Source organism: Hevea brasiliensis, chromosome 3 (genome assembly GCF_030052815.1).
Source record: "Hevea brasiliensis isolate MT/VB/25A 57/8 chromosome 3, ASM3005281v1, whole genome shotgun sequence".
NCBI lineage: Eukaryota > Viridiplantae > Streptophyta > Magnoliopsida > Malpighiales > Euphorbiaceae > Hevea > Hevea brasiliensis.
In genome coordinates, this window is record NC_079495.1 from 19,689,766 (window position 1) to 19,713,047 (window position 23,282).

The 23,282-nt window shown below is 31.5% G+C and overlaps 1 protein-coding gene across 3 annotated transcripts; it reads left to right on the plus strand.

Moving 5' to 3' along the window:
- The first annotated feature begins 12,579 nt into the window (after nt 1-12,579).
- On the plus strand, nt 12,580-20,356 carry LOC110659368 (cystathionine beta-lyase, chloroplastic). 3 transcript variants are annotated; one of them, XM_058143929.1, is made up of 13 exons: nt 12,580-12,720; nt 14,126-14,294; nt 14,379-14,491; nt 16,364-16,434; nt 16,568-16,659; nt 17,137-17,224; nt 17,309-17,420; nt 17,613-17,709; nt 17,786-17,867; nt 18,258-18,375; nt 19,048-19,155; nt 19,239-19,341; nt 20,020-20,356. In XM_058143929.1, exons 1-13 carry the CDS (start codon nt 12,646-12,648, stop codon nt 20,193-20,195), a joined length of 1,404 nt encoding a protein of 467 aa, XP_057999912.1. In that variant the 5' UTR covers nt 12,580-12,645; the 3' UTR covers nt 20,196-20,356. The 3 variants fall into 3 exon arrangements, with proteins under 3 accessions (XP_057999912.1, XP_021672977.2, XP_057999913.1); XM_021817285.2 differs by lacking the exon at nt 12,580-12,720 and adding an exon at nt 13,098-14,045; XM_058143930.1 differs by lacking the exon at nt 12,580-12,720 and adding an exon at nt 13,098-13,670.
- The last annotated feature ends 2,926 nt before the right edge of the window (nt 20,357-23,282 follow it).

A 23,282-nucleotide genomic window follows, 5' to 3' on the forward strand; every position in this document is an offset into this window, starting at 1 on the left:
AAAGGGAAAGGGTATTGCTGGGTCAGAGCCTTCTGAGAAAAAGAAGAAAATGGAGAAGGCCCCTGCTTCGAAACCTTTTGTGCAACAAAATATTTTCGAGCCAAGGTACATTAAATGGGATTCATTTTCTGACTTGCCTTATGAATTTGAAGATTTATTTACTTTTCAAGGCTGGATGGAATTTTCTGAGTTGAATGAATATTATTATCCTTATTTGATTCAAGAATTTTATGGAAGTATGAAAGAAATTGTTAAAGGAGAAAGTTTTAGTGTGAGAGTTAAGAATAAAAGTCAGATTGTTGATGTTGATTTCTTAGCCTCTGTTTTAAACCTACCAAATGATGGAAATAGGATTGGAACCTTCAAAGATTCTAGGAAGCTTGAAGGATATGATGAGAAGGCATTTCAATTATCAATTTTTTCGGAGGGTACACCTGAAAATGAAATGACCAATATCAGTTTAGTGCCTCAAAATTTTAGGATTCTACAATCCTTCATTCGATATTTGCTCAATCCTAGAAGTGGTAATCATTCGTATGCAAATAGCCTTGATTTATGCATTATGTGGCACTTGGTTAACAAAATCAAATTTAATTTGCCATTTTTTATTTTTAAAGTGATTGCTAAGTTTAGTAAGCATAGAAGGTTGCCATATGCTATGCCTTTGACTCTTATATTTCAAGCTATGGGAGTTTATTTGAGCAAAGAAAAGAAGTTTAGCAATCTTATCCCCATTAAGGAGATATTCAAGGCTGATGATGGTAGGAAAAGTAGTAAGAAAGAAAAGAAAAAGCAAGAAGAAGAGACTGAGATTGAGATTAAATCTGAATCAAAATCGGACATCCCACTAAGCAAGTTGAAAGAGAGAAGTTCTAAGATAGATGAAGGGGAAAGCTCTAAGAAGAAAGAGAAAATGAAGCTGAAAATGTCAAATTTTGAGAAAATAAGTAAAGCAAATCTAGACATGATGAAGGAAATCAAAGAAATGAGTGGACTGACCTTGAGTATTTTAGAAAAATCTCATGAATTGCAGAAGGGAATTATGGCTGAGCAAAATGCAAAGATGGATATGTTGATTAATAGATTGGATAGACAAGAATGGTTCATGAAGAAGATGGCTCAAATGCTGTTTGGTGAATCTTTTGGAAAGTTTGGAGATTTTGGAAGGTACCCACAGAGTACTGCTGGTCCTAGCAATGCAAAGGCTGCTGGACCAAGTGGAGTAAAAATTTCTGAAGTGGAAGAAGAAGAAGAGGAGCATGTAGAAGCTGCTGAAAAGGTACAAGAAGAAAGTAAGCTAGCTGAGGTTGAAGAAGTAGAGAAAAATGATGAGAAGGAAGAATCTGCAGAAGAGGCATCAGAAGCAGAACAAGAACCTGACAAAGAAAAATCAAGAGAATCCTCCTCATCTCATACTAAAAGCAACAGCAGCAGTGAAAATGGAAAAAGTGAAGGCAGAAATGGTTCAAGCCAAGAAGAGGAGAAGGAAGATGCTGACAAAAAGAAAGAAGAGCAGTCACAAGACCCATCCTCTGATCAACCAAACCCTGTTCCTACTACCTCTCAACCAGTACCTGAACCAACCATCTCATTACTCGTGCAATACGGCCCTAGAAGAACCAAAGCACAAGCCAGAAAATCAGTTCTACCCATTCCTCCAAAAATCCAAGTAACTATACTTGAAAAAGAACCCCCAAAGAAGAAGAAACAAGCCAAACTTATTGATCCCACTCACCTTAGGAGAAGTGGCAGGATTCTTAGCAGCAAAGATAAACCTTGAGATTTTTGAAATATGCTTTATGACTTTCAAAGTTGTGTCTTTTTGTTTTTCCTTTTAAACAAGGGGAAAAATAGGAGAAAGCCTATATTTTTGTTGATGTCAAAAAGGGGGAGAAATTAGAAGAAGATAGAAAAATATTTCAACTGATAGAATGTTTTTAGTTAACTGGGTAGATAGAAAAATATTTCAACTGATAGAATGTTTTTAGTTAACTAATTTTGTTCAGTGGTTATATGGTTTATATTCTGATATAGATATTTTGGACTTATTTTGGGAAGTTATTGAAGATATGATGATGATCCTTTATGATTGACTTATGGTTGATATATCTTATGTATGATGATTGAATTGATCTTGGATGAATTAATCTTGGAAATTGCTTAACATGTTACTTATATTATTATCTTCAAAATGCTTTGAATATCAGATTTAGGGGGAGCTATTTTGTAGCTTCTCAACATTTTTGCATTTTGAATGACTGTGTGCAAACATATAGGGGGAGCTTGTCTAAAAGTATGTTCTTGCATACATGACATATTTAGATAGTTATACAATTAAATTTTTATGATCTTCATTGATTCATTAAGTTTTGACATCATCAAAAAGGGGGAGATTGTAGGCCCTGTAAGCTATAATGAGCTTGATTTTTTATGACAACAGAACTTAATGAAATATACATTAACCCTTTGTGCATAAGTATTTGAAGTGATTTTATAGGTTATGATATGCAAAGACATTGATGGAAGGACTATTCTATTGACATGGTCGATATAAAAGGAGTTTATCATCTTGTATAACACAGGACGAATCAAAGTCCATGAAGAAATAGGATAGAAATTAAGTTCTTAGGTCCATTATACAAGATTGGAGAATTTATGCCATTTACCTAAAATCAATTTTTTTTTTAGATTCAAGAGTTTAGAAAGTGTTTTTATATCATTTCTAAGGTTTTTGAATGGTCAAAATAATTTTTACAACCTTTCTTCAAAAACTCAAAATTTAAGTCAGACATTAGCGAAATTAGTTAACCCATTGCGAAAATTAGTTAACTAGTTTTGATGTCTAAAATTCTCTATCTTACAAAACTAGTTAACTGGTGAAAATTTTAGTTAACTATTTTTATGATCTGACCTGACCTGACTCAACTCTGCTGCATGACTTTCTAAGTAATAACGGCTAGTTTATTGAAAATTAAAGAGTCGTTAGACACACTCTCTAGCAGATGTTTTTGGCAATGAAAAGCACATATAAAAGGCATCATTTACTACAATTCTAACTAATGAAAGTGCTCTTATTCATAGTGAATTTATTGTGGTATTTTTAAAGCTTTCATTCAAATACTCTTGAGCTTGAGTGGCAAATCTTCTCTCTCAATCTTTTAGCATTAAATTCTGTATCTGAGAGTTATTGAGAGTGATTTCTTCTACACCAAAACCTATTTAAGGTTGTGTAAGTGTGAGGACACACTTGTGGAAGGTTTTCAAGCACCATGTGGAGCTTGTGGGAGGTTTTCAAGTATCTTATGAAGCTTGTGGTCTTTTGGGGGAAGCAAAGACGTTGTAAAGGTCCTCAAGCACCTAGGAAGCTTGCTGAGATTGTAAAGGCTTTGAATCTTGCCTGTTGAAAAGATCAAATAGTGGAGTGACTCTCAAAGTGGGACTTTGGGAAGAGTGGATGTAGGCTAAGAGAGCTGAACCACTATAAACATTGTGTTTGATTCTCTTCTTCCCTTAACTCTTTATTTTTCAGCACTTTGATTCTCTGATTATATATTGAATGTGTTGAGAATTTGTTTTATTGAGTTAATACTGAGCTTGAACAACTAAACTTGCAATCTCTGAGTTTCATGTGAGAAAATACACTTGATATTAAGTAATTATTTTGTTTATGAGCTAGTATTTGTGCATAACTTGATTAATTACTTAAATTACATCCTAGAAACAGAGTTATACACATACATAGAAGTGTAAAGCCTCAATTTTTCATTAAGTCTTGAGCAAGGACTAAAAAATTGTCTAAAGTGTCTAATTCACACCCCTCTTGGTCACTTTCTTTGGGACAACACTTCCCATTTCTCACTCCTAGAAAATATATAGAGTTAAGGACATTTTGGTTATTTTTATATAATTAACGGTTAATTAGATGAAAAATTTGATAGAGAGACTAAGTTGTAGGTTTTGCCAAATTTTAGAAACTAAATTGCTTTTTTTTTTCTTTTTTTTTTTATAAGCAAGTAGAATTTTATTAGGAATAGATAGAGAACAATGCAGCAAGAGAATTTTGCATAAGAATAATAGCTTAACTAGCCCAAGATGACAAAAACCTAAGAAATAATGCAACTGAAAAATCAACAAAGACAGCGAGAAACAACAAAAGTGAGAAAACAAAACAGAATAAGAGGTTAAAATTTGCAGATACTGGTGAAAAATGCTAGCTATTTGCCTTCCACGCCTACGATATAAAGCCCCAATGTATGACATGCCAGCTAGAGGACCCCAAGCAAATACTAGAGATGAATCATCATTAGAAACCCAAAAATTAGACCACTGCTGGTGAAACCAAAATCAGAAGCAAATAGTGTACCAAACTAAACTAAACAATTGATTACAGAGAAGTGGCAGCATCAACACCCTCCTATGAGCTAGTGAGTGAGAGCCATGGATACTTGATACACGAAGCGAACCAAAAAACTCCTCCTTTGTAAACTAAAAATGACTGTCCAGAAGAGATACCAAGATGAGCAAAAACAAAGGAGAGAGACTGAAGAAAACCAAAAGAGCTAAAAAGCCTACCACTAACAAGTCGAAGAAGCTAAAACAAAACAAACCAAGAAAGCTCAACCATCCTGATTAACCATTTTAGTCATATCCTCAATAATTTGCTCTCAAAAATAATTGATAATAACTTGGTCTGGTTCGGAAAAGGTTAATCCTAACTTCCTACTCACCTTTAAGGTTTTAATTGCTTCTTCATATGTGTCTAGGTAGGGCGAGGGAGAGTTATGATTTCCATAGGACTTGAGAATTAAAGAGTTCATCCTAGAGATGTCACTATCTGAAGGATGGGAAATTTCTAAATTAACTGAATCTCTAGAGGTTGAGGCAATTCTAGATATGGGAGATCATCTCTTTCCCTTCACTATTTTGGATTTACCACCTCTATGCAACTTTGGAGACACCTCAAGAAGGTCTGCAAGGAGCTTATTGCATCTTCTACTCTTCAAAATTATTGAGACTTTGAAGACCTTATTCTAGAATAATGAAGAAGAGCCTTGTGCTAAGGGAAAAGAGATTAGAGGAGAAGGAGTCTGAATGGGAGAGAGATTCCCCTGAGCTGTGGGTTACAGATTGGATGAGATTAATGACAGATCCATGATATCAGAATGGGTCTGTCTTGCAGGTTCAAAGGGGACTAGAGCAAGGAGTTCTGGGCTAGGGTTAAAGGGCTCATTGGGCTAAAGGTTCCATAGTAAAATGAGATGGACTCCTGACAACACATAAAGGCTCTAAAGACTCCAAATCACGTGAAACATGTGAAAAATAGGTCCCACCTAGATAACGCTTAGCAATTGATGCAGCCAAAGGGTCATTGAAAGGATCACTACCACATTGCAACAAACAGCTGGCCCCAAGCACATGTAGGCGCTCTTCAAGGTCATGGGAACCAAGCTAAGAGGCTTCTGTGTTTGCATGCATGAGCATAGTGTCTCCCAATGAATGATTATCATAAGGTCTATTGTGATCCTCTATGTCAAATTGTTGCTTTGGTACACCGATGTCCTCTTAAGATGATTCGCCAAGAGAATTGATGTTGTCTTTCTTGGCAACCTCCAAGTCATCCTTTGCATTAGAGTACTCCACATCATCATCGTCCTCATTGCTTATGTTTAAGTGATGAGGCACCATAATGATATGTACTAGAACATAACATCAATAATACCATCTAAGGATCCTACATCATCAAGGTCATCTTTCCATTCAAGCTAATACAATCCCAATAAGTGAAAAGGCATCAACCAGAAATGAAAAGGAAACTAAGGAATCAAATCATAATAGAAACTTGCTCTAAGGCAAATTGATTATCAAAGATAAAATAGACAAGTGGCTGGTTTGTCTAAGTCCATGTTCTTTCAAAGAAACAATGGAAGAAATTTTCAGACTCAGTCTTTTAAGGAGGTTTCAGCCAACACCAAAAATTAAGGAAGAAGATGGCTCTTCAACCTTATATACAAGTGTTCAAAACCCTAAAATCCCTAAAATAAATAGGACAAAACATATGTGGCAAAACCAATACAAAATAAAACATAATCTACCAATACTTTGGGACCACAAGGACCACATGCATTTAATGGCACTACAAAACAAGTTAGAATATCTTGGGACCACAAGGACCACATTCATTTAATGGCACTACAAAACACGTCAGAATATCTCCAATTCAAATGCACCAATCATATTGCACCCATGTGTCCTCTTTTACACTTGGTCGAATGGTTGTCTTCCACGTGGCATTTATGTGGCATCTATGTGGCAGCTTGTTGTCTTCCATGTGGCATCTATGTGGCGGCTCAGAAATCTTCTATGTGGCAGCTTGGTAAGCTCCAATTGGCACTCTACTTGGCATGTCCACTTGGCAAATCACCACATACTTTGACTTCTCCAAATCACATGGCAGCCATTGTTCTCTCCTTGGCCGAATGCATGCAAGGCGTCCATAACCAGGTTTTAAAGCTCTCTTGCTTTGGCTCTTGTGAATGGTCCTTGGTAGCTTGGTAATGGTGGAGCACCTCCATCATTAAGGAAGAGCTTGTAGCTCTATTGGTGTGTGTAAAGAGCTTGAAGAATTCAGAGCATTGATCTTCAGACACATTGATATGGAACTGAGAATTTTCTATATCCACTATGAAGTTTTTCTTAATAGGTCCCTAATGATTAGTTGTAATGATAACTCTAGTTAAGTCTAATCTAACTTTTGAGTGTGTTGGTCCATCAACTCCATAGAATTTCCCTAACAGGCTTGCCACCCATTGGAAGAAATGGTTAGACCAAACATTAAGAGGTAGCCCTTGAAGCCTTAACTAGATTAAATGATTAAGAGTGAAAGTAGCCTCCTATGGTTTAAGATCATAGATCACCCACTAGTGATACTCTGATACAAAGCCCTCCATGAGCTTTTTTAGTTCAAATGTAAGGAGAACTTTGTCCCCACCCACTGGGATAACTTGAACATAAAGCACACCTTTTACCAATGGGTAATCTTGAAGATTAGAAATTGAGTAAACATAATGCAAAGAAGCAATAGCAGCTTGGGATAGCCATTTAGTATTCTTGTCAATCATGGAATCAAGGATAGAATATTTTCCCCTAAATAAGAATTGCTCTAGAGATCTTGGTTGTCCTAGACCTAAATCAAACTTCCCTATGGCTATATTGCTATTGTTTTTAGAGCTTCATAAGGATGGTTTCAGGGAGGCATTTGCATGAGGAAAAGGCTTATACTATTGAGGATTAGTCCAATGTAAGTGCATGGGCAGGAGGCTTATACATTTGAGGGTTAGTTTATTGCATGTTTATTCTTGCTGGTTGTCTTCTTGTATGTCAAGAAGGTAAGATCTCAACTTAAACGTGCCAATCCAAAGGTTGTTGATAGAGTTGAGGAGCTTGTGAACCTGAGTTAAGGAGGCAAACTTGACAAAAACATATCGATGATCGATGCGATTGAATTTGTATGGAACATGAATGTTTAGAATGTTTCCCAATTTGGAGATGGCATTCCACAAGGCTTTTGCAGACAAGTCAAGTGGAAAATTTTCAAGATAAATAGTTGAGGAAGAAGGTGAATTCTGATAGTGATATGACGAAAAGGGTTGGCCATGGTTATAAAAAAAGGCTAGTTTTTGGATGTGGTAAGAGGCCTTTGAGTTGGTAAACCTCATGGTTATCCCTAGTGGAAAATTGCTTTCCCAAATTGCTTAGTTTTGAAAATACAAAAACAATCCTAAGGATTAAATTGCTTGGCTTTTAAAATATAAGAACTAAGTTGTAGATTTTACCAAACCTCAAGGAATAAATTATAATTTATCCATTAAAATTTGGAATAAAATTTTGATATTAAATAAAATTTCTATAATTTTAAAAAATTTGGTTTAACTATCCAAAATTGAAAAGCTTAAATAAAATGAATAATAAAGGCAAAAATTTGAATTTATTTTGTCATAAAGAATTTTGTCTTTAAGTAGGAATTAAGTTCTTTCACTAATTCAAACTAAACAAAAACTTTCAAAATTCCTAAGAAGTTTATGGATTAGTTTAGAATATCAACAAAAAGAATGCTACTTTGACAGTAACATGTCATACTTCTTCTTAACACTCTCCCACTAGCGATCCCTTTTGCTACCCTTCTCTCACTTTCCCTCTTCTTCAACATATGCCAAACCCTAATTCTAAGTTTTTATCTAGAGGTTGTAATTATGTGAATTTCTAAGTTTGGTATTTGTATAATTTTATAATGGGTAAATTATAATTTAGTTCTAGAGATTTGATAAAACATACAATTTAGTCCTTGTATTTTTAAAACCAAACAATTTAGTATTTGAGACTTGATAAAATCGACAATTTAGTCTCTGTCGTTAAAATTCCATAAAGTTACCATTAAATTTAGTAAAAATGACCAAACTACTCTTAACTATATTTTTAGTCTGAAAATAATTTAGTCTTTAAGATTTTTTTAACAATTTAGTCCTTGATATTTTGTTTTATTAACAATTTAGTCCCTATATTCTTAAAATGTGAGTCTCGTTAAATTAAAAGATTTTAAATTTAAATTATTAAAATATAGATTAATTACATTAAGGTCCTTAAAAATTTTGATTAATTACAAAATCATCCATAGATTTTACAAATTGATTTATAAATATTATAAATATTTATAAATAAGCCCTTATAATTTGTAAACTTCTATTTAACCCATTATTATTTTAATATATATATATATATATATATACAATATTTTCACATATTATAGTATATTGTTATATATAAAAAAAGAAAAAAAAATGAATATGGACACAATTTGTTATTAAAATAAAATTTCAAAGACTAAATTATTTTCATATTAAAAATGAAGTTAAAAGTATTTTTAATTTTTGCTAAATTTAATGGGGAATTGACGGTACTTCTAATAATATGGACTACTAACTTGTAGGTTTATTAAATTATCAATGGCTAAATTGCTTAGTTTTAAACTACATGGACTAATTCATATGTTTAAACAAATCTTAGGGACTAAATTGCTAATAAAATAAAATCTCAAGGACTAAATTATTTTTAGATTAAAAATAGAGTTAAGGGTATTTTGTTCTTTTTTACTAGAATTAACAGTAACTTAAACTAAAATTTTAATGGCAGAAACTAAATTGTTAGTTTTGTCAAATTCAGAAACTAAATTGCTTAATTTTGAAAATATAGAAGTTAAATCGTAAGTTTTATAAAGATTCAAGGATTAAATTATAATTACCCTTTTGCAATTTACTGTGCGATTTCAATTTGCAAATATATGAATGCGATCAATTAAATATAAGACTGACTATTATATAAATTTTCTATTATGTGTAGCTTGTGGTCTCTATTTATTTTAATTTGATATCATTTTGTTTGAAATTTCTTAATTCCTGAATTCAACTATACCTAAATATAGTACATTTCTGGTTCTTCTATATTCCCAATTCCCAAATTTTGATATGATTTTGGAGATTTTTCAATTCCCAAATTGGACTGAACAAAGTACAAATCTAAACTTAGAACGCATCGAGCATATCCACACAAGAATACCATTTACATAAATTTTAAAATGCAGTGACAAGATTAGTAATTTAATTAGTATTTTTACTTATGCATTGCTTTATATAAATTTTAAAATGCAGTGACAAGATTAGTAATTTAATTAGTATTTTTACTTATGCATTGCATGTAAATTATTATTTTATTTTAAGTAATATAATTTAATATTTATTTTTTATATTTTAGAATTACATTATAAAATTTTATTATTAATTATGTTAAATATTTATAGTAATTATATGTCTATAAAATAAAATTAAATCTCTAAATTTTTATGTTATTAAGTTAGATTATAAATAAGATTATTTACAATTTTTAGCTGTTTTTTAATTTTTAAACTTTCGGATAGTTATGCCTTTGTATTTAAAATAGATAAATTTCAAAAAAGAACCTATTTAAATTGAGATTTTTTTAGAAAAAGTTTTATTAGTGAAAAGTGTTTTATTCTTAATATCCACAATCTTTTATTGTATAAATGACACTTATACAATTACCAAGTTAAGTCAAACGACAACATTTTAAAATCAAATATACGCTTGTTAAAACCTCTTGACTTCCCATAAGCAAGACATGAATACTTCCCCATGTTGCTTAAGCTTCTTCAATAGAAAAAGAAAAATTTGAGACTATCAACTTCATTAAGTGTACGCTAAAACAAAATAATTATTTTTTTTTTATCGATTTTTGTAATTGATTCAAATCAATTATTATTAGCAATTAATTTTGATTGATAATTGGTTATTAAATTAGTTGCTAATCATTATTAGAAAAAATCTTAAATATATAATTACAATCAATTTAGAGAATCACTTACTAAATTAAAGAGTTATTTTAATTGACTCTAAAATTTAGTAACCGATTTACAATCAATAGCAAAAATCGATTTCTATTAACAATCAATTTAAGTCGATTATAAAAATTGGTTACAATCGATTACAATTTGATTGCTAAATTTTTCTTTGAAAAATTCCCATTTAATTTTTTTTATTTACAATCTATTTTTTTTCTTCTTTGTCATTTTTTTTCTCATATTTATTATTTGTTTTCTTTTTTTTTCTCATATATTTTATTCTTCACATTTTTTTTCTTTCTTATTTAATTTCTTTTTTATCTTCTTTTTCATATATATACACACACACAAACTTGTCTTATAAATATATTTGTATATTTAATTTTTGTTATTATTTTGATTAATAATTATTATTAGTAATTTTTTTACAATATTTTTATATTAATTTTGCAGTACTAATTTCTTATTAATAAATTTTATTTTAGTAATTTTTAGAATACTTTTTTATTAATAAATTAATGTTTTAGTAATTTTAGAATAATTTATTTATATGAATTTTTATTCGTTATTTGAAAATTAATTTTTTTTTTATTTTTTAAATTAGTAATCAACAATAGATTACAAATATCTATCAATAATTTTTAATAACAAAATTTATTATTTTTAAATTTGATTATTTTAGCCACCGATGCGATTTTTTATTGCTATTTGCAATCAATTTTCAATTGCTATTAGTCGATTGTTAATTAATTTAACAGTGAGTCTCATTACAACTGACTAAATCATTTGTTAAATAAATTAACAATCAATTTTAATGAATTAACAACCGATTTTTTTTTTAGTGAAGTGAAGATTTTATATATGCTAATTAACAAAATTCTAATTGACAAAAAGTGGAAATTTTAAAAATAAAAAATAATGCTAATTAAAAATAAAAATAATTATTATAATAAAATAAAAATCAATTATAAATATATTTATCAATATCTATAAGATTTGATTTTTAAATTTTATTAAAAAAAAACTGAAAACAATCATTTGCACTATAACTTTCTTATTCACACTTTATATTTATTTTTATCTTATGTGAATCGAACATTTTAATTAAAGTGAATAAGTTAAAAAAAAAAAATTAAGGGAATGAGTCTTGATCGTCTGAGTTATATTTTAACAAATGTTCATCGTAATGTATATACAATTTCGATTAAAATTTAATTTTAAGATTACATAATTTTTTAAAAAAATCTAATATCAATAAATTATAATTTATTAATATTATTATATTAATTTATGAATTAATTACTTACATAAAAGAGTATACGGATTCAATAATTGCCTAATAATTAAATGGTGAATTTTTTTTTTCTAGTATGAAATTTAAATTTTAATATTTCTATTTTAAAAAATATTTTAAAGAGTAATAATTGGATTAAGTAAAAATATTATTTATTATATTTTTAATAATTTAATTTGTAATTTAAAAATGAGTGATGCAAATTTTTGTAGCGTTGCTGGGAGCGGACTAAGTAATTTTTTGTTTTTTTTTTTTATATATTTTTATATAAAAAAAAAAAGTTTTTTTTCATCAAAGCAGTAAATAAAAAAAAAAAAAAAAATAAATAATTAAATTATATATATTATAAAGAATTTATCTGTTTTTATTTATTTTATTATTAGAAAAAAAAATTTTTTTATAAAAAAACAATTTTATTTTTTTTTAAAAAACAAAAAAAAAAAAAATATTTTTATTTTTTTTTTTTTTATTTTTTTTATTTAATTTTAATTTTTTTTTTTTTTTTTTTTTTTTTAATTTGTATATATATTTATATATATATTTATTTTTGATTTTTAAAATAAACATACTTTTAAACTTAATAATTAAAACTGCGTAAACATAAATGTAATAGGTCAATTTCGGCAAAGGAAGAGAAATTTCGATAAATTGTAATTGGGTAAACAAAAACTAAAAAAAAAAAAGAAAAAAATTGTTCTGATGCAGGTGGAATTTTACACTGCTTTCACTCCGATAAAGTGTAGATGTTGATTTTCTGTTAAAGACCGCGTAAGATACTAGAATTCTGGATTCTTGATTTTGTTTTCGGAGTCTTTAGCTCCCTTTTTTGAGGAAAGTTTGGTACTTGTGTTTATTTATTTACTCTTCCTTGGAATGTTTCACTTTGTATTTCTATAATTTTCGAGAGAAAATCTACAGAGAAAGAGAGAGATTTTTGTTCAAAATGTTGGGTGTTAGGAGCTCAATTACTACTGTGCCAGCAAACAATAATTGCAATTCTTTACTCAGAGAGTTTCAGGTCTCTCTGTCTATCTCCCTCTCCCTCTCTTGCTACTCTATATTTTAATGGCTTCTCCGAGAAAGATTGCCCCCTGTTATTTATTTTATTATTATTATTTTATTTTATTTTATTTTTTACATTTATTTCTGTTAATACCGTCTGATACTTAATTTACATGACAATTTCAAGTATCATATAGTTGAGAAAAAAAATTTTCTGCTCATCATAGTAGTCGCTCGGTTAAAAATAAGGTTTATGGGTAGATTAATTTCAAACATTTGTATTTGTTAATATTTTATTTAAATATTTTAATTTTGAATAATTAAATTAATTTTTTTAAAATTGAAAAATTTAGAGATTTAACTTTTGACGCCTGAAATGGCACTCTCCTTTAGTATAACATTTTAGGAAGCAGATCACCGCCAAATATGAACGTCTAATTCCCGCGCTTGCACTTCCATGTTTGCCATTCTCCCTTTTATCAATGGAGACGCTGGTTTGCGGCAGCTTTCCCGGTGTTTCGCCGGCGTACACTGATCAAAATCCAAAGGAACTGGCTTCAAAACCGTCGGAGACAAGACCCCATTTTTCCCATTTTGCCCTGTTCCCCAAGAACCTCTCCTGTAACCTAAAACCTTTGAATTGGGATTTTGTTCATCTCTCTCCCCTTTTTTTCTAAGACCCATTTAACAACTGGAACCGGAGATCCTAGGTCCAATCTATCGACATATATTAACTGGCCTAATTGCATTTTATTGCAAAGAACAAAGTCATCTTGCTCAGAGTAAAGACTGACATAGATTGAGTGCGAAGAATTAGAGATTTTAATGTAGAATCTGTGTTTGGGCGTTAGATTTTCTCATAAGATCAGCTGGGACTATATCAGTCACCTGCAGAAGCGAGTTCATGCTCAGTCGTGGGTTTCGCCCCTTTATTCATCCCATTGAGAAGCTTCAGTAGAATTCCAGGTGCCATGGCGCCATGTCCTTTGTGGGGCTTCAAATTGTTACATGTCATTTCCACCCGACATTTCAGATGCAAAAGTCATAATCCATTTGGGATGTTGATAAAATTTCTTGGTTTTGTTTAATTGTCCAAAATTAAAAAGGTCTAGACGAAGGATTTTGATGTTGCTTTATAATATTATTAATTTTCATTGTTGAATTTAGGATTATGCCCCTTTAAATGAAAAGATAGAGCGCAGTCCATGAAAAACACAGATTCAGGCATGATGGAATTTTTTTTTTCCTTTTTTGGTTTTTCTACAATTTATCTGTTTTGTGACAAAAGAAATATTCTTGGGACCATATAAAAGTAAGAAAGGGTGAAGGATTTAACATCAGGTTCTTTTCTTCTGCTTTTATTTTTTGTGAACCAAATCAAGGATTTAATATGTTTGTCTAATTCTTGGTTCTCTGTATAGGTACCCACATGTGGGAATTTCCCAAAAAATTTGTGGGTGAGGAAGGAATTTTATTCAGCGGGGAAGAATTTAACATTAGCAAAAAAATTTGTGTTGAATTGCTCAGCAAACAAACAAATGGATGTGAGCACTTCAGCTTTGGTTGATGGTGTAGCAGAGTGCCTAAATGGTTTGTATTATCATGCTGTTCATGTAATTAAAATCTATGTTTCCTTTGGTGATTATGATTACTAATATTTTCCCTATTTGGCAGAAATGGAGATTAGGGAACCTAGCATTTCTACAATGCTGATGAACTTTGAGAGTAACTTTGATCCTTATGGTGCAACGAGTACACCGCTTTACCAAACAGCTACATTTAAGCAGGTAATGTTGAAAAATTTTGCCCATTTCATGTTCAAAATGATCAGGAAATAAAAAATGAACCATGCTGAGGCTGATAAATGCTTGTTTGGACCACAAGTGAAAATTACTTAGAAGCGACAATTTTTTATTGGATTTTAAGGATGGAGATGGAGGGAGTTTAATTGTTGATAGCTGCTTTAGAGGACAATAGAGCTTTTTTGATTTTGCTTTTGTAGAGTCACTGAAGCAATGATTTTTATTTAGGATTGATGGGTTTCTTGATGAATATTTTGAATGAAAAGACTAGGAAATTTGTTTCTCTTTGATGATTAATATTGATGCTTGTTTGCTGAAAATTAAGCTGACATGGATGATGTTTAACATTTGGTTGAAGTGTTAATATTCTCCAATTTTTCAAATAAATATTAAGTGTCTTCTCTGTGTAATCTATTCTTTCTTTTTTGCAAGGAGATTATTCATGTTGATTTGGATGCATATACATATATTTGATTCTGATTTTCCTCATTTGCTCATTTTTTTTCCTACTGCTGTATTTTTAAGTTTGTCCTTACATCAGGATCTTGGTAGTTAGTCTTACCTTGATACTCTAATATCTTTCCATATTTTTGAGTTGTAGCTCAATGCATGAAGTGAAAACACCCCACTTATAAAATTAAAAGAAACAAAATAAAAAGACTTGAACGAGAATGCTTGTCAAGGCTCTAACTAAGTAAAGGCAACTAAAATGATATTTGGCATTCATATTCCGTCCTCTCCTCCTCTCGGCCCACCCACAACAACCCCCCCCCCCAACACCCTAACTCTTTTTTTTTTTTTTAAGAATTTGATGTACAATGGAGAAGTTTTCAATTATTAATTGGAGTATACTTTTGTTGATATACGCTGGCATACATACAGGCACACACACACTCACACTGTAATACATCAGGAAAGATTATCTCAGCTCTCAAATACTGTGCTTCTAACATGTAACTTTGCACGGAATCGTTGTCATATGATCATAGTCTTCATGATCTTATTCTTCTTCTCTCCCTCAGATCTCTTTTTTCTTTTTCAAATTTGTTTTAAAGAAAAATTTAAAATAAGAAACCTTCTTTAAGATCAGAAAAGTTACTAGGTTTATCTATAACTTGATTACTGCAACAATATCTTTTCACGCTATCTCACTTATTTATTACTCCTTTCCCCTCAAAATAATGTGTAGAATGCATTATAATAATGCACACTGAGAGAATTAGCTTAATTACATAGACTGCTTGAATTTCAAATATTAGGTAAATTTATTCTGTATATGCAGCTTTTCCTGTTGTAAAAACAATTGTTGGCTCAGTTAGGGCCAATTTCATCTAAATCTCTTGGGGTTGAGGGCTTGAGGTCCGTTTGAGTTGTCAAATACTGGATTTGGATTTTACTTGTACATTTGCATTAGGAGTTTGAAAAAGTGAGAAAATTAAGGATAAATGATGATAATAGGCCTGTTCAAGTTGTCAAGTACTGGAGTTTCATTCAATTTTTTATTTGTTTATTTGCATTAGGAGTTTGAAAAAGTGAGAAAATGTAATGATAAAATGAGGATAATAGGATTTGTAAACACAATTTACAATATCACCATATAGCTAGCATGTTAAAATTTTTGACATGTGTTCAAGAAGTTTGGAGAAGTTGGTGGGTTGTTAGATATATGCTGCTGTTGTTGTTGTTGCTGTAGGACAGGGTCCACCTTTTTCTTCTATCTCTGTGTGTGTGCATGTACACAGTAGGCCTTTGTCATTTATGGTCTACTTTCTGTTATTCTTGGAGGCATTATGCATGCTTAGCATGATAGCTCCATTGTGGGTTTTCATCTGAGTGTGTCTTTGAGCTGCATTTCAGACATCGGCATTAGAATATGGCCCATATGATTATACCAGAAGTGGAAATCCCACCAGAGCTGCTTTGGAAAGGTGTGTTTTGCTTTTTGTGCAAGTAATGCTGCTAAAGCAATTTTCACTATCTTCAAATGGATTTATTTGATTTTGTTTACCCTGTTACGTTTTTCTTTGGAATCTTAATTGTGTTTGTATTCTCATTTCTTAGCCTCTTGGCAAAGCTAGATAAAGCATATCGAGCATTTTGCTTCACAAGTGGAATGGCTGCTTTGGCTGCTGTCACTCATCTTGTTGGAACTGGTACACACACACTGGCACCTTTTTATTTTGTCTTTCAAAATCAAGTGGTCATCTAGATTTTGAATTTGTAGTGCAAAGAACTGACAGGGATATATTGGTAGAACAATGAAGTGACAATTTGACACAATAAGGATTTGTTTGCATTTTATAGTATCTATTGGAGGATAATTCAAAGGGCAGGACTATAAATTATTTAGCTCTTTGAATTTTATCTGTGATAAACTAATTTTTGGTTTGAAGCTCATACAAAATAATAAAATAAAATAAAATAAAGTTTTGTAATATATGCTGACACATAAGTGTATTCATTGCATGTATTTTTCTGTTGTTTATTGCTACTTTTGTGCACAGGAGAGAGGTAATTTGTATTGGCTTGGCCTTTTCTCATTACCATGTCTACAAGTTCTTTTAGATGTATTTGACACATCTCCTAGGTTTCCAAGGAATATCTTGTAACTGGTGAAATTTTTGTCTTAGGTGAGGAAATTGTTGCTGGGGATGACCTGTATGGTGGTTCTGATAGGTTGCTGTCACAAATAACCCCAAAATCTGGAATTGTGGTCAAGTTAGTATGGTTTTTCCCCTCTTCTTTTCATCAATGTTTTTGCTGCAATTAAATTCTTAAATGATTTTGCTCAACAATGCTCAGACGGGTAAATACAACTAATCTAGATGAGGTTGCATCTGCAATTGGCCCCTGGACAAAGCTTGTGTGGCTAGAGAGCCCAACCAACCCCCGTCAGCAAATTTCTGATATTCGTGTAAGAGGACTTGCTTTCTTATATGAAATTTATTTGTTAACAATTATTTCTTAGGTTTATTTTTAGTTTTGATTTTTATAAAAAAATTAGTGGATCTGCGAAAGGGATAAGTACTTGATAACTGAATTCCATTTTCATCTTTTTTAGTGTTTATTTCTATTAGTTTTCTGATCTTTTTGTCAAATTTTTCAGAAAATTGCAGAAATGGCTCACACCCATGGTGCTCTTGTCTTGGTAGATAATAGTATTATGTCCTCTGTATTGTCACAGCCATTGGAACTCGGGGCAGGTATGAACAATATGCTTTTAAGAGCTGAAATACTGTTTTTGTCCTCTTAATTTTGATAAATTAATGCTGCTTGCAGACATAGTGATGAACGCAGCTACTAAATTCATAGGAGGGCATAGTGATGTCATGGCAGGTGTGCTTGCAGTAAAAGGGGAAAGGTTGTAGCTCTATTTTTTTATGTATTTTTATTGCAGATATAATGGGTGCATTCTGTATTCCTTTTATAATTTCCTTTTTTGTTCTCAGTTTTTAGCTAATCACTGTGCCTTTGTTGCAATGATGTTATGGCATACTTCTGCGTGTTAAATTCAATATACATCATCTAAAGATGCAACAGTAGTGTAATCTGTGTTGCTCTAAAAAGTTTCTTGTTAAGATCTTTACCTTTCTTATTAACCATGGCTAGTGGAATTAAATACCTATAGAATCTAGTCCTTTACCATGAATTTGTGGTTTTTTTTTTATTTTTTTACTTTATATATATATTTTTTTTCTGAAGTCTGTTTCTTTCCCCTCCTCCACATGGGTTGATCTCCTATGTTTTGTAGCTTGGCAAGAGATTTGTATTTCCTTCAAAATTCAGAAGGCTCTGGTTTAGCACCATTTGACTGTTGGATGTGTTTACGTGGTATCAAGACCATGGCCTTACGTGTTGAGAAACAACAGGTGCTAATTCAGAACCACTTTGAAGTAGATAATTTTGTATTCTTTTTATTTCTTGCATCTAATTAGTTTTATTGCTCAAAAATTTCTTGTTTGTAAAGTCCATTTTGACTTAAACAGCAATGATAAAATGATGTCAAATTTGTTCAGTAATCAAACCTTAAACAACCGCCTGCACTATGAATTTGCAAGCTTCTATAAAAACTTGGAGACAAGGGAAGAATGATCATCTTAGTTGCTGGTGTTAGTATGGTTTAAACTTTATCAGTTTATCTAGAATCTGGACATGGCCAATAATATTAGGAAGAGTTAGAGGTTCTGTACAGGGTTTCCTCTGCTTGCTGTTGTTTCTTTTTATATGGTCTGGCTTATGACAGTAGCAATCAATCATAATTGGAGATATTATAATTTTTTTTGCTATATATACGTGGTTCTCTACTGATTTACAGTAAAGTTGTAGACTTCTCAGCAATTTTTTTTTAAAAAGAAATTGAATTTTCTTTTTATGATGATTAATCTCATTGAAGGATATTGAAACATTTCTTTCATTTCTCTTATTTATTATTATCTTTGCTTCCTACCTCCCAACTTCTCCTTAATATGGTGTTTTTACAGTAACTGGAGTTTGTGATGGACACTTGAAATATTAAATTTGCACTTTTGTGTCTTTGGCAGGACAATGCACAGAAGATTGCTGAGTTTCTTGCATCACATCCACAAATAAAGAAAGTTAATTATGCTGGTCTTCCTAGTCATCCTGGACATGATTTGCACTATTCTCAGGTAACGCCATGGGATAGATTTTTGAGATGTACTGCTGTTTGATATCTCACTTGGATTAGAAACACTTTGTTTCTCTCCTGTAGGCAAAGGGGGCAGGCTCTGTACTTAGCTTTACAACAGGATCACTGGCACTCTCAAAGCACATTGTTGAGACTACCAAGTTCTTCAGTATAACTGTCAGTTTTGGTAATCATCCTCTCTGCTCAAAGACTATGCACTAGAAAAGAAACATTCCTTGTGTTGAAGTACTGATGCTCCTAAAATATATAAAAAAAAGGTAGCCAGTGCACGATGCATCCCACACTTGTGGGTCTAAAGGGGTTGGTGTATGCAGCCTTACTCCAGTTTTTGCAGATTGGATGTTTCTATTGCTCGAACCCATGACTTGTAGATCACAATTGGAGTAACTTTACCATTACACCAAAGCCACCCTTAATATTCCTAATATATATTAATTGAAAATAATATATACAAATAAATTTTTTTTTTTTTATTTGACTTGCATATACAAATAAGTTGATCTTTGATTTCATTAAAACCTTTATGTGTCTCTTTACTGCTAAAATTGTGAACCTTTGAATCTTACACTTAATGTAAAGCATGCAGTTGAACCAGTATATATATGTGTGTGAAATTCATGAGATATAACAGTGTAACTAAATTTATGAAATTCGTTATTAACGAATACTAAATCAATACAATGGTAGTGCTTTTATCTTATCCTATATATATATATATATATATATATATATATATATATATCATCATAATTGTCATGCAATAAGTGGGTATTTGAGAACTGATATTTTGGTTCCTAGGCTTGGATGAGTTTGCTTCCTTACTGCCTCATTGTCTATTTTGTAGGGAGTGTCAAGTCTCTTATAAGCATGCCCTGCTTTATGTCCCATGCAAGTATACCAGTGGCATTGCGAGAGGCCAGAGGTCTCACTGAAGATCTTGTTCGTATCTCTGTGGGGATAGAAGACGTCAATGATCTGATTTCTGATTTAGACCATGCACTAAGAACTGGGCCATTGTAGGCACTTGAGTGTTTGACCCTCTATTGAATCTGAAGTTATCTTTGCTTTAAATTGAACAAGCATAGGGCATGTAATGGTTTCACATTTATTGAAATGTTTAGGTTATAATAATGCTACTTTTAGCAGCAGTTATAATAATGAATTCAGATTTAGTTGGTGGATATTTGGAATGAAACCCCTGTTGTCCTGTGGCTTCTAAATCCTCAAGCATGTTTGGTTTGCTTGCCAAAAACAGAGAGTGAACTACATTACTAAATCCATTAGTGGGTGAGTGTTTCTTTATCTTAAACTTCAACCTTCCTTTTGCCATCATAGTGTTCAAGTTCATAATTCAAGTTAAGTTCAATTATAAATTGACTTTTGTAGATTTGTTGAGCATTTGCTATGTTTATTTATTTTTATAGACAAATATTTGATATTATTTGTGAACAAAGAACAAACCAGCAGATTCTTTTATTTCAAATTTTATGTAAGTAATTGAAAACAAAAAAGGTATTAGAAGAACACTTATTTATTAAGAATATTTAAATACAATAAATTGTAATATATATTTTATTAGAGTGTGATAATTCTTGATGGTAGCTTAACCTTATTAACGGCACTGATGATCCTTTTAACAATATGTAGTCTCTTGTGATTACTGCCAAAAAAAAAAGGCCTCGGGATTTTTATGAGACAGTTGCTTGCTTTGGATTGAGAGATTCATATCTTTTAAAAAGCAAATTTTTATGCAGATTAACTGACTAATTTTAATATCTTATGATTACTTGTCTTTTTTACGCTCCACTTGGCTGGTACATGAAGCAAGTGGTGTTTTCAATCCTTTTTTTTTTTAGCCTATACTCACTTTTATAATAATAATAATAATAAAAGTAAATTATCATAAGTCTCTATGGTTTGCAAAAATTAATTATATAGTATTTATTTTTCTAACACCAAATTAAAACGTCCTTATATTTTATAAAATCAAAATCTTTAGTCCTTTTATTAAAGAAAACATTAGTCAATTTGTTTTAGTCATGAATATTTATATTTTTTTTAGTCCTTGTAATTTTAGCTATTCATATTTTTTAGCATTTTATAATTTTAAATCCTTTTCACCAAGGCTAAAACAAGTTGACTAATGCTTTTTTTGATAGAAATCTAAGACTAAAAAAATTTGATTTTACAAAATACAGGGAAACTTTAATTGGGTTTAAAAAAAAATAGAGACTAAGTAGTTAATTTTGATAAAGTACAAGGACCTCATAAAAATTTACCCACAAAATAATAATAATACTAAAAGTGTGTTAAATAAATTGGAGTAGAAAATAGCCTATTGAAAATTTTCCCGAGTATAGAAATAGTTATTATCACTCTTGTTATTATTTTTTTTTATTAAAAAGAGCATTTCATTGATGAATAGAAAGATACAGAGCATCATCAACCAATAGAGAGGATAACCAGGTTGGAGGATGTACCACCCAACTACGTAAAGGGGATATTTTTTTCTGGCACGGATAGCGACCCAGTAAGCACCCTTATTAACTGATCTAGGAACAAAGATAACTTCAAAGAAAGAATACATTAATAAGATTGCTCTAATATCTTCAACAATTGTTTCAAGCTCCCAAGGAATAGGCTCCCTTGGATTTGAATGAAGCTTAACCAGTTGCTAAAATCTGTCTCAAAAGAACATAAAACCAGACTTCTAGAAATAACAAAATGCATTGCATACTAAAGAGCCACACCTTCAGATGCTAAAGGAGAAAGACTAATAAAACTACCGGCCACCCCCATCCATTTGACAACTTTGATCATTGTAAAGAATGATACCATACCCTGCGAGAGAAGTCTCATAATCAAAGGATGCATCAACTTTAATTTTCAATATACCCAAAGAAGGAGGATTCCATTGTGAAGACACAGGATTGGATACTACCACAATTTGTTGCTGAGAAGATTGGGTATGGTGGAATTCACCTGCATCATGCTTAGCGTGCTTAATAAAGTAAATTAGATCAACAACAAAACCATTAAATACAAAAGCATTTTGTGCTTTCCATATATACCAACTGAGATAACTTGCTAGCGACTCTGTAACCCTATCCAGAGATGAATCCATATTGATAAAATTCTGCCACCACTCTAGAAAAGATGGAAACCCCAACTTAGTAGGATAAAATCCAAAAGGATGAACCGAACTATGTATCCTTTTGGCATGAGGGCACAAAAAAAAATCAAATGCTCTAGAGTTTCCTTATTATGGTAGCATAGCATGCACATTGGAGAATCCATACAATTCCGATTAAACAGTTCAACTCGTGTAGCTAAAGAATTTGAACGAGTATGCCATAGAAATTTCAAATTTTAGGAGCAATTGGCAAATTCCAAATGCATAACCAAATTGATCTAGCTACCCCTTTTAAAGATGGAGCTACTGAAGTAGAAGCTACCTTAGCTTGCTTTTTCAATTGGAAGTAAATGGATTTGACTGATGCAATCCTAGTCTTGGAGTAATGTGGAATCTGCTAAGATTCCACCACTTGCGCTCTAAAAGAGATTTTGAGAATTGCATAGCACTCTTCAGGACTAAAAAAAGCTTCAAGAATAGGCAAATTCCACTATTTTGAGGCATTACTAATTAAGTCTGATACATATACAATAGGACTATCCGGAGGTCTTTTGCCATGAATTTTAAACATTAGCAATGAGGACACCCAAGGTTCTTGCCACATATTAACGAAAGACTAACCTATAATATTCCACTTGAGACCAATCGGAAGAGCTTCCCACCCTTCTATCAAACTTTTCCACCCCCAAGAAGGGCAATTTGCCCTTTTAGCATAGGGAAAATAAATCCCTTTTATGACCTGATTCCATAAAGCTTATGACTGTTTGAGTAACCTCCAAGCCTGCTTTGCTAGTAGGGCTACATTGAACAAATTAAATCCCAAAATCCAATTCCTCCATCCTTCTTACCGCAAAAGAGCTTTGACTAGTTCATCCAATAAGCATTTCTCCACCACAATTTCATTGCCAACGATTGAATATCCCAAATAAAACCTTTTGGCAACTTGAAAACAGACATAATGTGCGGCGGAACTA